This window comes from Chrysemys picta, chromosome 23, assembly GCF_011386835.1.
Source record: "Chrysemys picta bellii isolate R12L10 chromosome 23, ASM1138683v2, whole genome shotgun sequence".
NCBI lineage: Eukaryota > Metazoa > Chordata > Testudines > Emydidae > Chrysemys > Chrysemys picta.
In genome coordinates, this window is record NC_088813.1 from 17,166,852 (window position 1) to 17,180,825 (window position 13,974).

Sequence of the window (13,974 nt, forward strand, 5' to 3'; positions counted from 1 at the left end):
TGAGTATGCTTAAAAGGGTGACCAAATTTCTAAATACCTAGCCTCATTTGGCGCTTCTCTTGTGTACGTTCTTGGTGTGAAAGTTTTTCCATTCGAAGGACTGTCCATATTTTACTATACCACAGTTCCATAGAGGAAGTCACATTTTTCCAATAATGTGCAATACAATAAAAAAAATAAAGAAATTAACGTCATTCTGTTTTAAAATGTAAATCTTTCACTGAAACATTAAGTAAACAGGTCAGGGGATTGCTAGGAAGCTGGTATTTTGTCATCACATGAATGTTCTTTAATAGCTTCCTCTCCAAAACATCCAATTCCTGGACACAACCACCAGGTGTGTAAGTACGTTCCCCTTTCCTTGCAATCCCTCCAGCGTAGCACCTCTTTAGTAACAAAAATATGATGAATATTAACTGGAGTCAAATGCCATCTATACAGTAATATATAGTTTTGTTTTGAGCTACACAACTTGAAGATGTATATCCCTTTTCCGATACAGAGATCCACTCATCCAGATCTGTTTTTGTCCAAATCCCTCTCCCAGCTTTTCGTCTGGGTTGTTTTCTTACAATTTTTTTCAATCAAAATTGTATATATCTTAGAAATTAAACCTTTTTGTTCCAGGTTGCTCCTGGGTCAACTCCTCAAATGTGGTTTTAAAGGTCTAGATAGAGGTTTCTTGTATCCAGATTTTACAAAACGTTTGCCTTGTAAATGTTAAAAATATGGGATCTTTATATTACATGTCTCAGTAGGATTTAAAATCAGGACCCAGGAACTGCTGTCCAAAGTGAGTAATCTCCATTCTTCCCCACAACCAATAGTCACTGTGGTATTTCCTAAGGCTTTTCTGTAAGTGAGCACCAGATCCCACCTCCCGCTTTCTCCTGCAATCCCAGATCCCAAACAGTTGGGCCTGAAGCACTGAGGCCTTTCTCTCCTTACATCCCCTTGTTGCTATGGCTCTCAGTCCCTGTAAACAAAAAGAAAAAGCCTCCGATTGGCTCCTGGTGAGGATGGTTGCCTGGCAACCCTCCAGAGCATGCTTAGCAACCACTAATAAAAAAAAAAAAAAAAACCACACACAACCAACCACTCAGCAGTGGGAGGCAGAAACTCCAGAGTCAAGGAAGGAAGGTGGTAAGTTGCTCTGACTTAATTCAGTGTGAGGTGCCAGGTGCCATGGCCTTGCTGTGGGGAATCCAGGAGCTGGGCTTTGTGCAGTGTGTCTGAGATGTCTTTTGGGGGGATGAGGGGGGAAGGAGGAAGAGAGAGAGTGTGTGTGTGTGTGTGAGAGAGAGAGATATACCTCCCTTCTGTGTTAAAGTGTGAAGCCTCCTCCTACCTTTCTCTGGGGTTTTCACTATAATTTGCTCCATGTAATTTGACCCCCTCCAACCTGTCCTGCAGCTCCGAGGCCTTTGTGTGGCCTCTTCCCTCCCCAGCTCAAGGAAAAGCACAAATCCCCCGCACCCAATGTGGTTTGATTACAAATCTTGCTTTTCCTACTTGTGCAAGAAGCCCCACTGGCATTAGATGAATAAGCTGCTTGTGGTCAGTGGCAGAGCCAAAGCCGGCCCTCAGTGGCACATGTCCCCATAATCTTTGATGAGTTACTGCCTCCAGAGATTAGTCCCCAGCATGTAATGCTACATCCACATCTGGAGTGGGTGCCCTCTGTTCTTTGGGACCTAGAGTCTCTGCAGGCAGGCACTGCACCCATCCAGGCTGGACATCATGTGCGAAGAACTGTCGCTTTTGCAGGGCTGCACCTCTGTATTGAAGAGGGTGACTACAATCCTGCTCTGCTTCTGCAAAGTAAGTTCAGCCTCTCCCGGCCGTGCAGCCCTCACCTGGGTGAAGCGTGAGTGGAACAGTCTTTATTAAATCACCTTCTGAGGGAGAATCACAGAGACGCAGCCGGTCACCTGCCAGGGCATGTTAAATATCACAGGGAAGGTCATTGCTGGGGCTGACTGTGTCCCAAGATCAGCAGTTGGGGGAGGTTGCCTGATGAGCCAAGGAGGCCAAGGACGGACTGGCTCATCACCAGGTAGTCCCAAGAAGCAGGGCCGGTGCTACCATTAAGGCAAACTAGGCGGTTGCCTAAGGCGCCAAGATTTGGGGGTGCCAAAAAGCGGTGCCCCCAATTGTTTTGTTTTTTACAGCATTCCTACGCCCCCTCCCCAAGCGCGGTCACGGCTCCACTTCTCCCACCTCCCAGGCTTGCAGCGCCAATCAGCTATTTGGCGCCGCAAGCCTGGGAGGGGAGGAGAATTAGAGCAGGGGCGGCGTGCTCGGGGAGGAGGTGGAGCAGAGGTGAGCTGGGGTGGGAAGCTGCTGCATGGCTCCCCACGCGGGGGGTGTGTGTGTGTGCCTCAGGGCGGGGGGGGGGGGTGCGCAAGGTGGAAGTTTCGCCTAGGGCGCGAAACTTCCTTGCACCGGCCCTGCTAAGAAGGGGATGAGGGGATGGTTGTGGTCGGGAAGCTTGTACTGTCCTTTTCTGTGCTTTCCAACCTGGAGGGGCATTCGGATGGCTGCAGCGGCCAGGGCAGCCAGGCTATTGCTTGTTTCTCCATCTCTCTGCTGTAGTGAGCCGCTGACCTTGGCGATATGGCCACGCTGAGCGTGAAGCCAGGACAGAGGTTTTCAGTCCCAGACTGGCACACCAATGCTAACCTCATCTCGACGAACGCTGAGCGTCAGCGGTCTGCTTCCCATCAGATCAGGCAGGAAGCCAGGACTCTCCGGAATGAAACTAACAACCAGGTGGGCTTCCCAGCTGTTTTACTCCCCTTTTTGTTTGTAAAAACAGGTTTGGGGATTTTGGGAGGGGGGGAGGATGGGGGTGTTAAAGATCTGGCTGGCTGAATGGGGAAGTTTGTCCCTTTTCAACCTTCAGATCACTGAGGTGGACCTATGCCAGTAGTGAGGGAGGGTTGTTTGGAAGTGCTTATTTAGTGTGAAATTAGCAAAGCCAGCTGAATGCTGGGGGTGAAAATAATCTTCCAGTAAAATTAGTTGTAACTTATAAACTAATTTGATTTGGTCATGCTCTCACCCATTCTGTGTTCACTGACTCCAAACGTAGTGTCAGATCGAGTTTTACCAGCAAAACTGGATTGAATATCCTGGAACGTTTTAAAATTCACTTCTGGGCACATTCATACCAGAAATCTGATCAGAACAGCTACTTCCATCCAGTCCTGGGATAGAAACCATGCCGCCTGACCTGGGACCAATCACAGCCGAGCCACAGAGCTTTTGGAATCTGAATAGCAAGGCGCAGGGTGAACAAAACTTGTGTGAAATGGTCAAACTTTGAATGAACGAATCTGAGAAAATCCCAGTCTCACTTTGTTGACTAAGGCCACATCTACACTAGCACTTATGTTGGCAAAATATGTCGCTCAGGAATGTGCAAAAAACACACCCCTGAGCGGCCTAAGTTTTGCCAGTAGAAGTGGTTGTGTGCACAGCGCTATGTTGGCAGGAGAGCTGCTACCGCTGCTCCTGGAGGTGGTTTTATGATGTCGACAGAAGAGCGCTCTCCTGTCGACACAGAGTGGTTGTGCAAGGGCAGCTGTGCTGCTGTAAGCTCGCTAGTGTAGACATGGCCTAAGTTATTTGCTGTGATTTATCAACTCATAGCTCATTTATTCCATTTTTAAAGCCAAAGGGGACCATCCCAATCATTCAGTCTGAGCTCCTTCACTAACAACTGGAACAACTTACCTAGGGAGCGGATGGATTCTCCATCACTTTCAGTCTTTAAATTTGTTCCTGGGCAACAAATATTGGCCAATGGACTCTTCAGACTGGAAGAATCCAACAGCTGGAAGTTGAAGCTAGACAAATCCAGCCTGGAAAGAAGGCTCACATTTTGAACAGTGAGTAATTAACCACTAGAAGGATTAACCAAGGGCTGTGATTAATCTCCATCACCGGCAATTTTTAAATCCAGAGTGGATTTTTAAAAAAGATATGGTTTATAGTTCAAAGGGAATTATTTTGGGGAGTTCTCTGGCCTGTTTTGTACAGGATGTCAAACTGGATGATCACAGCGGTCCCTTCTGGCCTTGGAATCTGACTCTGTAAGTCCGGGTCTCTTTCTAAAAGATCTACTATGGATCAAACAGAAGTTATAGGCTTGATGCAGAAGTTGTTGAGGGAAGTTCTTTGGCTTGTGTTGGGCAGGAGATCAGACTAAATGATCACAATGGGACCTTCAGGCCTTACTCTGAATCTTTGCATTGCTGCTGGGCCTTCCATGGCATTTGGACTGGAGACCCACTGGCACCATATGTAAGAATCATACTGGTAGGCCAGAGAGCCATGTTATGGCTTAGTCCCCTTTCCAGTTGGGCAGGAACCTACATAATGAAAACCACTAAACTAATTGACGACGATTGGCACACCGGTTACAAGGTGGAAGCTCACAGCCTGAATTTAAGGCACAATCGGATACGGCAAAGTATCTGACACTGGGGGTTATTTATAGAGAGCAGTAAATGTGTAAAAGGCAAGAGGGGTGCTGAGATAATATAACTGCTACACTCTCCTTTTCCTGCTCTTCAGCTCCTCTCTCTGCTTAAGCACAAGTCACAGTTCTCCCCCTTCCCCCCCCCCCAAAGGTATTACCACTGCATTAAACCTCAGAGCTATAATATACATATCCCTGAATGCAGGTGTTAGCAGTTCCCAGTCAGCTGCAAAGAAAGAGAATTTCTTAGTAAACAAACATTTCATACACAAAACCCCGCATTGTAAATAGTGTGGAACAACTTTTAGACAAATGCTATTCACCAGTAAAGCTGTAGGGGTTCTTTGCAAAGATTTCTCCATTTTGCTGCTGTTCCATATATTTCAGCGTGAGGTTTGACAGACCGTGTGCCCTCTTATAGGGGAGCTGGAGACAGCTCTGTGGACTCGGCAGCAATTACAATTCCCAAGCCAATAGTCAGCTGTCTCCTCAGTTTCCAGCTGGATTGGGAATCTGCAGCCTGTATCCCAAGTGGTACAGTTACTGGGACGCAGCCTTCACAACAGATGCATCTCTTCGTTTAGGTTGGACATTAGGAAAAACTTCCTTTCAGGGTGGTTAAGCAGTGGAATAAATTGCCCGGGGAGGCTGTGGAATCTCTGTCATTGGAGATTTTTAAGAGCAGGTTGGACAAACACCTGTCAGGGATGGTCTATACTTAGTCCTGCCATGAGTGCAGGGGACTGGAGTAGATGACCTCGCGAGGTCCCTTCCAGTTCTACAATTCTGTGATTGGTCCTGCACAGATCAGCTGCTGAGTCCACAGATCTATCTCCAGCTCCCCTATTTGTAACCTGTTCCCTCTGAGCTCCGATTAGCTGAGCTGTGTGAATATGTGGAACCTGCAAGATTGCTTTCCCTCAGCGGAAACCCTTGCTCTGCGCAGCTTCAGAAGCAGCTACCGTGCATGTCTAATAACGGCCACACCCTGGGCTCTTCTAAGTTGCCCGCTGCTTTCTGTATGCTTGTGTCCTCCCCACTGCCCCTCTCTCTATCTTTGGACTTGTATTAAAAAACAAAACAAAGGCTGCAGTATAAACATGCGGGTTATAAATGCAAATGGCAGTTGATCTTCTATTCTAAAATAGATTTGCTATGTCCCCTGACATTCTATTTACCTTCATCTAATGCTTGGAGGTCTTTGTGTGAGTTTTTGCAACACCCTAGGAACTCCGTGAACAGGGCCGGCTCCAGGGTTTTGGCCGCCCCAGACAGCCCAAAAAAAAAAAAAAAAAGTCGCGATCTGCGGCGGCAATTCGGCAGGAGGTCCTTTACTCCCAGCGGGAGTGAGAGACCATCCGCCGAATTGCCGCCGAATACCTGGACGTGCCGCCCCTCTCTGGAGCGGCTGCCCCAAGCACCTGCTTGCCAGGCTGGTGCCTGGAGCCGGCCCTGTCCGTGAATAAATCTATCTTGTATCCCCCATTGGAACTGTTGCTTCTGGAAGACTAGCATAGTCTTGCTTCCAGAGAAGTCCTTGGCACAATTAATAAACGACAGTTTACAGGAGGTGAAATCATACATACACACTGATTTGTAGGTGTGCAAATATTATAATGGGGACTCTGGGTTTGATGCTCTTGTGGCCTGTATCTTGTGTAGATATTTACGTTAGTGCATTAGGTGTCATATACTGTGCTACCAAAACAAACGGTAGGACTTTGCACTGGTAAAAAATGCAGGGCAATGAATAAGCAGGCCCTTGTCAGCATAGTGAAATGCACCCTCAGTCTTCACAATTTCAACTACAAAAATTAAAATGGAAATGGTGTCTCTTCTAATTCCAGACACAATGGGATGAGCATGACAACAGAACACGACTCGCTGAACGTATCGACAGTGTGAACAGATGGAAGGAGACCTTGGACAAATGCCTCACAGACATAGACACTGAAATTGATGCTTTAGCCAAAGTACGTTGGGAAGACAGATGGCTTAAACTCAACATATGCTCTTAATATGTGTGACTTTAAACAACTAAGGCCCGGATTCTGCAATGAGCTGTGCATGGACCGACTCCTCTATGGGGCTTAGCACCAGTGCTCTGAGCTCAGTGCAGGATCAGGGCCTTAAATTGCTTTCAGGAAAACAAACCCACTAGCTTCAGTTCCCATCTGAATTGAGGCAATGCATAGTGCTGTGTGTTTCATATAGTCCGTCCTGTCTTTTTCTAAGGATCTTGGGGGGAAATATACCAATACATTAAACACTAAAATAAAAAAAACGTAGGGAATAAGAAGTGGGTTTTTAAAAATATTTATTTAGGAGCTCAACAATTTTAGGCAAGAATAATTAAAGTTGTCTTTATTTGACACCGCTTTTAAATTAAGAAGTTTGCATCTTTTTTGCTGCTAGAATCAGGAGTTTGTGTGTCTGTCTTAAGCACGGTTTTAATAAAGGCTAAATCTATTTTGTGTGTTTCTCCTGTGCACTGCCAGTGACCCGCTGCTGGATCACAGGCAAGCCACATTCTCTTGTGCCTGTTTTTTTCCATTTGTAAAATGGGGACCGAGCTCCCACAGCGGGGGGCCAGGCTATTTGCAAAGTGCTTGGAGGTCCTTAATGAAAGGCATAATGCCAGGGCTGTGATTAACTGGAAATGGGAAAGCGTTTCTGGTCCCACTGGACTTTGTGGTCTCCAATGGGGAGAAGCCTCTCTGATCCTTTCACTGCAAAAACCATGTGAGATAGTTGAGTATGACGGTAGCTGCTAGCTGCATTGCGCTTGGCCTCTGAACTGCGGGCCCGATCGACAGAGGCAGGCAACTGGAGCATGTTGCACCCAGGAGACTGCAGCAGTGAGCCACTCGCTACAAGGTTTAAAAGCTGCTTCCAGAGGTGGCTAGGAGGAGGCCATCATGACAGGAACAGCCGCAAGCATTCCCCCAAAGGAGGGACCGCATCCCTAACCCGAGCTGCCTTCTCCCCACCAGATGAAGGAGGCAGCGGAACGTGCACTGCAGGCCAAGAACTTGCCCTTGGATGTGGCGATTGAGTGCTTGACGCTTCGGGAGAGCCGCCGAGCCATTGATGTGGTGAAGGACCCCGTGGAGGACGAGCTGCACAAGGAGGTGGAGGTGATCGATGGAGCCAAGAGAGATCTGCAGCAGAAAGTGAGCGAGGCCTTCGAGCAGCTCTGGTGAGTTGAGCAGCAGAGCTCGGGGTGGTTCCCCCCCCCCCCCCCCCACGCCGGTGACTCCAAATCGTGTCTCTCTGTATGGGGCTTTGGGCCAGCGTCCGAGCAGAGAGCATGCTTTGCGGCCACACGGCAACATAGGCAGTATTACACATTGTGTCAGCGCCTCACGGCGATGCCCGATAGCGTCCCTTGCCAGAGTGGGCCCGTTAAGAACGAATGTTGGAAGTGCTGCTGGAATCGTGGCATTTATGGAACGAGGGAAGGGGGAGGGAGCAAGTGTGGCAGCTAAAGGGTAGGCCTGAGCTTTTGCCTAGTGGTTTTGGGGTCCCAACTTGAGACACCTGGCAGGTACCTGATTCTCAAAGGAGGGTGCTTAGCACTTCCTGAAAATCCAGGCCCCTTGAAGGCATCTCACGCCCCAGAGCACAAGCCTCTTTCAAAACCGTACCCTGCAGTACCCAGCCTGCTGGGCCCTTCGCCCTTCTGGGGCACTGCCGTACAAATCACTGCACTTGAGTCACACGCGGGCAGTTGGTTCAAGGAGCAGCTACAGCTGCGCCACTGAGTAAGGGTTGTCCCTGTGGAGGGTCCCCCGGGGCCAGCCTGTTGCTATAGAATCTCATCATTTATTTATTTAAAAAAAAAAAGCCCAATTGAGTTTCTAGCCCCCATGGTTCCCAAGAAAGCTTTGAAAAAGTGAACCGATTTTAGGCCAGTTGGACGGCTGGCCTGACTCACTGTCTCTGTAAAAGGGGAGGGATCGCTCAGTGGTTTGAGCATTGGCCTGCTAAACCCAGGGTTGTGAGTTCAATCCCTGAGGGGGCCATTTAGGGATCTGGGGCAAAAATGTGTCTGGGGATTGGTCCTGCTTTGAGCAGGGGGTTGGACTAGGTGACCTCCTGAGGTCCCTTCCAACCCTGATATTCTATGATTTTCTAACCTCGGATGGACAAGGCTGTGTTCTCCCTGAGTGGATCTGTCTGGCAGCCCATGTCTGAGCCAGGCTCGGTCTGCCAAGGAGAGAGATTTTCACTGGCTGACCCACTAACACCTTTTTCAGCCTGCTGACAGTGACAAATGCAGCTTATCCTACCCCTTCTTTGGCAGCCTCTTGCAGGAAGCACGCCAGCAGCTCAACTTTGATCACCGGGGGAAAATGGAAGCACTGGAGATAGACCGGGTCTGTTCCTCCCTCAACGTCAACTCTCCCAACATCTCGTTCAAGGTCAATCCAACCCGGGTCCCAATTGGGTAAGGGAACAACCAGCCCCCTGGTGGCCAAACCCAGGCTGTTTTAACCTTCATTCTGATGCTGGAAAGACTTGGGACTCTTGCCGCCTTTAGTAGAGTTTCTGGTGCCTCGTGGAAATGACTGGCTCAATTAACAGACAGCCTGGCCTAGAGTTTAAAACACCAAGAGCTGGATTCAGGGCTGTCTTACTGGCTCTGCTGCTAGCAGGGAGTGATATCAGATACGGTACTCAGAGAAGCAAGCCCTCCCTTTCTCCATACTCCCAGTGATCGTCGTTACCAATAACCATTGGTCCTTCCCAAGCACCCGCCCTCCGCCTGAGGGTTTCAAAGCTCTCTGTGGGCACACGTGAGCCTCACAACATCCTTGTGATGTGACTTAATAGCATCCCCATTTTATAGAAGGGGAAACTGAGGCACGGAGGAGGAAGAGAATTGCCCAAAGTGTCCCAGCAAGTCAATGACAGACTTGTGGTGAGAACCCAGGAGACCTGCCTCCCTGTTGTAACCACCAGACCATGCTAGTTTCACAGTGAGGGTAATCAGAATACCCAAGGGGGTGGGGTAAATTCTCCATCTTTTGGAGCCTTTCAATCAATGTTTGGATATCTCAAAAGATGTTGGGCTCCATGCAGGAATCCCCGGGTGTGATTCCCTGGTCTGTGTTGTGCAGCAGGTCGGAGGATGATCACAGTGGTCCCATCTGGCCTTGAAATCAGAGTCTCTTTGCAATGGTAGAAAGCGTTTCCACCTTGGCACGGAGAGGTTTCTTCCAAGCTGTCTCTTGCAGTCACTCAGCTTATTGCCCGAGGCATGAGTTTAAACAGCCTGTCCTGTTGGGCGCTCTTGGCATTCTAGATCAACAACGCCTGAGCAGTGGGACCAGTACAGCCAGTACAACAAAGACCGAGCAGAGGCGGAAATGAAAGCCTCCACTGAGCTGCGGGAAGCCATAGCACTCACCATCGCTCAGGTAAATAAATCGCCCATCACCGATGCAGAAACCATCGGTGCAGTTAATAGATGTTAAGCCGGGTGATGTTAAGTCATGTTTCAGAGTAGCAGCCGTGTTAGTCTGTATCCGCAAAAAGAAGAACAGGAGGGACTGCTCTAATAAATTTGTTAGTCTCTAAGGTGCCACAAGTCCTCCTGTTCTTCTTTTTGTTAAGTCATGTGTTCCCCAGTGGGGATGGCTGGGTGAATGCAGCCTGCTTCGCAGCTTAGAAATAGGCGGGGGTTACACTGTGCCTTTTGGGGAGGGAAGGCTTGAAAAAGCCAAATCAAAGTTAACCCTACAGCACCCATCTGAATAGTTCAGGCAAACTAGGCTTGGACCTGCTGTGTGGTGCTGCTGGTTCGTGGGAAGGGAAGTTTCCTTTGGCTGTCAGATGACTGCTGTTTCCTGAATAGTGATTTTTCAAAAGGCAAACGTGCCTCACTAGATTATTCCTTGGCATCATGAGTGTTTCGCAGCTCTCTACTGATCTCACAAGGCGTCTGCCTTGCCCCAAAGAGCAGACCACGGACTCAAAACAGATCTGGCAGGGAGAGCAGTGTAGGAAGGATATGGGCAGAAGTGGTTTTGGAAGAGAAGAGGGAAGTCTGTTGAAACGTTGGGGGATGTACCAGGAGGTGGTTCCAGGCATAGAGGGAGCTATTGAGAAGGGCCCAATAACGGAGTTATTGTTTCCTTATACTCCCCCGTCTGCCTGTCTGTGCATCTGTCTCTTGTCTTTATATTTATGCTTTAAGTTCTTTGGGGGCACCTGGGACTGTCTGTTGGTTCTTTGTTTGTACAGCCCCTAGTGCAGTTGGCTCCTGGGTGTTTTGACCAGATAAATAATAATGAGCGTTGGGGTGATGAAGGGCACAGGGAAACTGTAGAGGAGCATGGGATGGGCAGGCGAAAGGTGAGGTCATGCAGGGCCCTGAAAGTGAGGGGTGTGTGTTATGGAGGGAGCAGGGTAATTGCTTTAACAGTGCAGGGGAGACACCTCCTAGAGGCACATGCACGACCTTTAACTTGTTTTCCCTCTAGACAAACAACGAGCTGGAAGCTCAGCGGGTGGCCGTGGAGTTCGCCTTGCGGAAGAGGATCCGGGAGTTTGAAAAAGCCTACGACGAGCTGAAATGGCAGGAGAAGAACGTAAATTTCTGGCTTGTTTCCTTCACTGTCAAGCGCCCTTGAGTGAGATTCTATCTTCAGAGCGTATCTCTTGCAAGCGACACTGATGGCATGAAATGCTTCCCTGCTGCGGTTCAGCACACCCCAGTGCAAGAGGCGTTTCTGACGGAAACCTCTTGGCACATCCACTTCCTGGCACATACCTACCTGCCACGGCTCTCCCAGTGCAATGTTGGACTGCTATGGCATCTATCCCACAGTGTCCAGAATTTTGGATAACTTCCAAATGAGAGAGACTGCACATTGGGGGGGTGTCCGCATGACTAGCTGATCTGCAACACATGGCCGCCTGTTCATCCCGGGGAGAAATCATTGTAGCCCACACGGAGTCAGCGGGACCCAAGCTAAAGCCCTCGTCTCCGGTGTTGTGATTGCCTGGTACACCCAGCACTTATAAAACACTTCAAGCAGCTGTGTGTGTGGATGCAAGGCATCAGCTGTGCGATCTCAAGGCATCCCAACCACAGCTTCTCTGCAGTGCTCCGGTCAACAGGGCCATATTGTTGATAAGCAGCTAGTATGACACCGCAGACAAGTCTAAGCTGTTTATCCTCTCCTTGGGTTTTATCCTTGCTATTCAAATACAAAGGAAAATTCCACTTTTTCTGATTGATCCTGTGAAGGCAGAGAAATGGAATTACAGGGATCACAGAGGGACGATCCCCAAACTGCTTTGAATCCAGCCCAGCTCAACACTGACTGAAAAATGTTCCTATCTGAAGCCCATTCAGTGGTGTGAGTGAAATAATTCAGTGGCTCTCGGTCCACAAAACAATTGATGCTCATTGGCATCTGCAGGCTGAGAAGCCAGTTTGGGACCTTATATCTCACCCTATTAACCCATCCCACGGCAGCCCTGAAACAACCACAGCATGCCTTGCCTGATTGGGGTGGAAATTGGATTTTTAAGCAGAGATGCCTGGTCCACACAAGCTGACAAGCTGTGTTTAACCCTATTTGAGCAGAAGTCCTTTAGTCCTTGTTTAAAAACCATTTCCAGCCTGGTAAAACCCCAGAAAGGCTGGAGCCTTCTGAGCACAGCTGGTTCCCTATCTAGATCTCCTGGGAATTTCCAGAGTACCCAAAAGCCAGTCTTTGAGTGCACCCTTACTAAACTAGACAGCTGTAAGTGCACGATGGTAACAATCCCTTGTGCTGTGTGTGTTTAATCCTCAGACCTTGGAGGAAATTGCTGAGATGGAAGAGGACATCCGACGCCTCGAGGAAGATCTCAGGAAGAAAATGTGGGATTTAAAACTCGCGCACACTCGCCTGGAGACCCGGACTTACCGCCCCAACATGGAGCTGTGCCGGGATCAGGTACAGATGAGCCTGTGGGGTGGGATGGATACTAACCTGGCATGCCCATTGTCCATGAGGGATTTGAGGTTGTGAGGGTGGAATCCTAGATAGAGCTTCTGTGGCTCCGAAATGATCAGACACGTTTAGGTGTGGACTGAATGGAGACTAAAAGATGAATAAAAAGGAATCCACCATACTTGTGTGAGTTAAAGCATAGAAACAAAGTGGGGAGGTGGGCTAAGGGAAGGGGAACTTGGGGGGACCATAGCAACTAGCAAAAAACAGTACTGGCTCTACTAACAGTTACGGCCTGTTCCTGACTCGTAGGTGCAGTATGGATTAACTGATGAGGTCCATCAGCTGGAAGGCACCATCGCCGCCCTGAAGCAGAAGCTTGCACAATCACAGTATGTTCCTATGTGGTTTGGGAGTTACGCGTCCAAGAAAGAATAATGATGTTAAGCACCAGAAGGCTTTGTGACGTTCTTAGCAGGGGGCACTGGAGGTCAGAAACAGGGTGCCTCATTAGAGCTGTGTGGGGAGCTCCGGAGTGGACAGCAGGGGGCACTGCAGGTCAGAAACAGGGTGCCTCATTAGAGCTGTGTGGGGAGCTCCGGAGTGGACAGCAGGGGGAGCTGCAGGTCAGGATTGGCAGAGCTGGTGTGGGATGGTGTGACTACACTTACGAAATTATTGAAGGGTGGGGGGGAAATTGGATGAACAAATGGGGAAATAGAAATGCTGCCTTGGGTTTGTGTTAGATTCCCATCGCCATGTCTCTTGCGAGCTGCATTCCAGCAGCAGCATGTGGGCTTGCTATTAAAGAGACCCGAGCAATAAAGTACAATGAGTCAGGAACTTCCCCTGTAGCTCTGGTGTGCGTTAGCTTGAAGGCAAAGGCAAAACTGTGCTGATTTTTGTTGTGGTGAGAGAGCAGAAAGCTGATTATTTGTCATCAATGCCAGGAGGCAAATTCAGTGGCACAAATGCACCCCTGACTCCCTAACTTTTGCTTTTCCCAGGGATGCCCTAGACGCTCTCTATAAACACCTGTACCGCATCCAAACTGATATGAGCTACAAAGCTAACTCCCTGATGCTGGATAACAAGTGCATGGACAGCAGGAGAAAACTCACAGTCCCCGCTGAGAAATTTGTGCCAGAGGTTGACACCTTCAACCGAACCACTAACCGTACCCTCTCACCCCTGAAGAGCAGGCAGCTGGAGCTGGCTTAATCCACTGGGAACAGCATTGGGCAATGGAGCCAGACTGAAGATAAAACTCCTAGAGCCTCAGTTCCGTACCAAGGAAAGCTGACATCTGTGTCGTGTTAGATCAATGTTATTCTCCTGCCCCCGAAGTTGTTTTATAACTGTCTGTCCCCTTGCATGATTTGTATAGCTTCTTGCACTCCAAGGAGCATTATAAACAATAAAGTCTGTCCCTAAGAGCACTTGTCATCTGACAGCGTTGGAAGCATTTTACGATGATTGAATCCATGTGGACTCTCCAGTGATTTAAGTCCTTTAAAGTGCGGGACTGTGCTCTGA

General features: G+C 48.9%; 1 protein-coding gene across 5 annotated transcripts; it reads left to right on the forward strand.

Annotated features, from left to right (window-relative positions):
- The first annotated feature begins 1,074 nt into the window (after window positions 1–1,074).
- On the forward strand, window positions 1,075–13,877 carry TEKT2 (tektin 2). Of its 5 annotated transcripts, none has more exons than XM_005298377.5 (11): window positions 1,075–1,143; window positions 1,768–1,821; window positions 2,596–2,772; window positions 6,334–6,459; window positions 7,480–7,685; window positions 8,793–8,936; window positions 9,795–9,909; window positions 10,975–11,082; window positions 12,298–12,441; window positions 12,751–12,830; window positions 13,446–13,877. In XM_005298377.5, exons 3-11 carry the CDS (start codon window positions 2,617–2,619, stop codon window positions 13,657–13,659), a joined length of 1,293 nt encoding a protein of 430 aa, XP_005298434.1. In that variant the 5' UTR covers window positions 1,075–1,143; window positions 1,768–1,821; window positions 2,596–2,616; the 3' UTR covers window positions 13,660–13,877. The 5 variants fall into 5 exon arrangements, with proteins under 5 accessions (XP_005298434.1, XP_042709955.1, XP_005298433.1 ...); XM_008167114.4 differs by having other exon boundaries at window positions 1,097–1,143; window positions 1,699–1,821; XM_042854022.2 differs by having other exon boundaries at window positions 1,107–1,143; window positions 1,768–1,867.
- Window positions 13,878–13,974: the final 97 nt, after the last annotated feature.

Excerpts from the sequence above, each read along its gene's own strand:
- TEKT2 (XM_005298377.5), top strand. The coding sequence starts at position 2,617 with ATGGCCACGCTGAGCGTGAAGCCAGGACAGAGGTTTTCAGTCCCAGAC. Across the intron at positions 8,937-9,794 it reads CCAACCCGGGTCCCAATTGG|ATCAACAACGCCTGAGCAGT; the intron begins GTAAGGGAACAA and ends TTGGCATTCTAG. Across the intron at positions 11,083-12,297 it reads TGAAATGGCAGGAGAAGAAC|ACCTTGGAGGAAATTGCTGA; the intron begins GTAAATTTCTGG and ends TTTAATCCTCAG.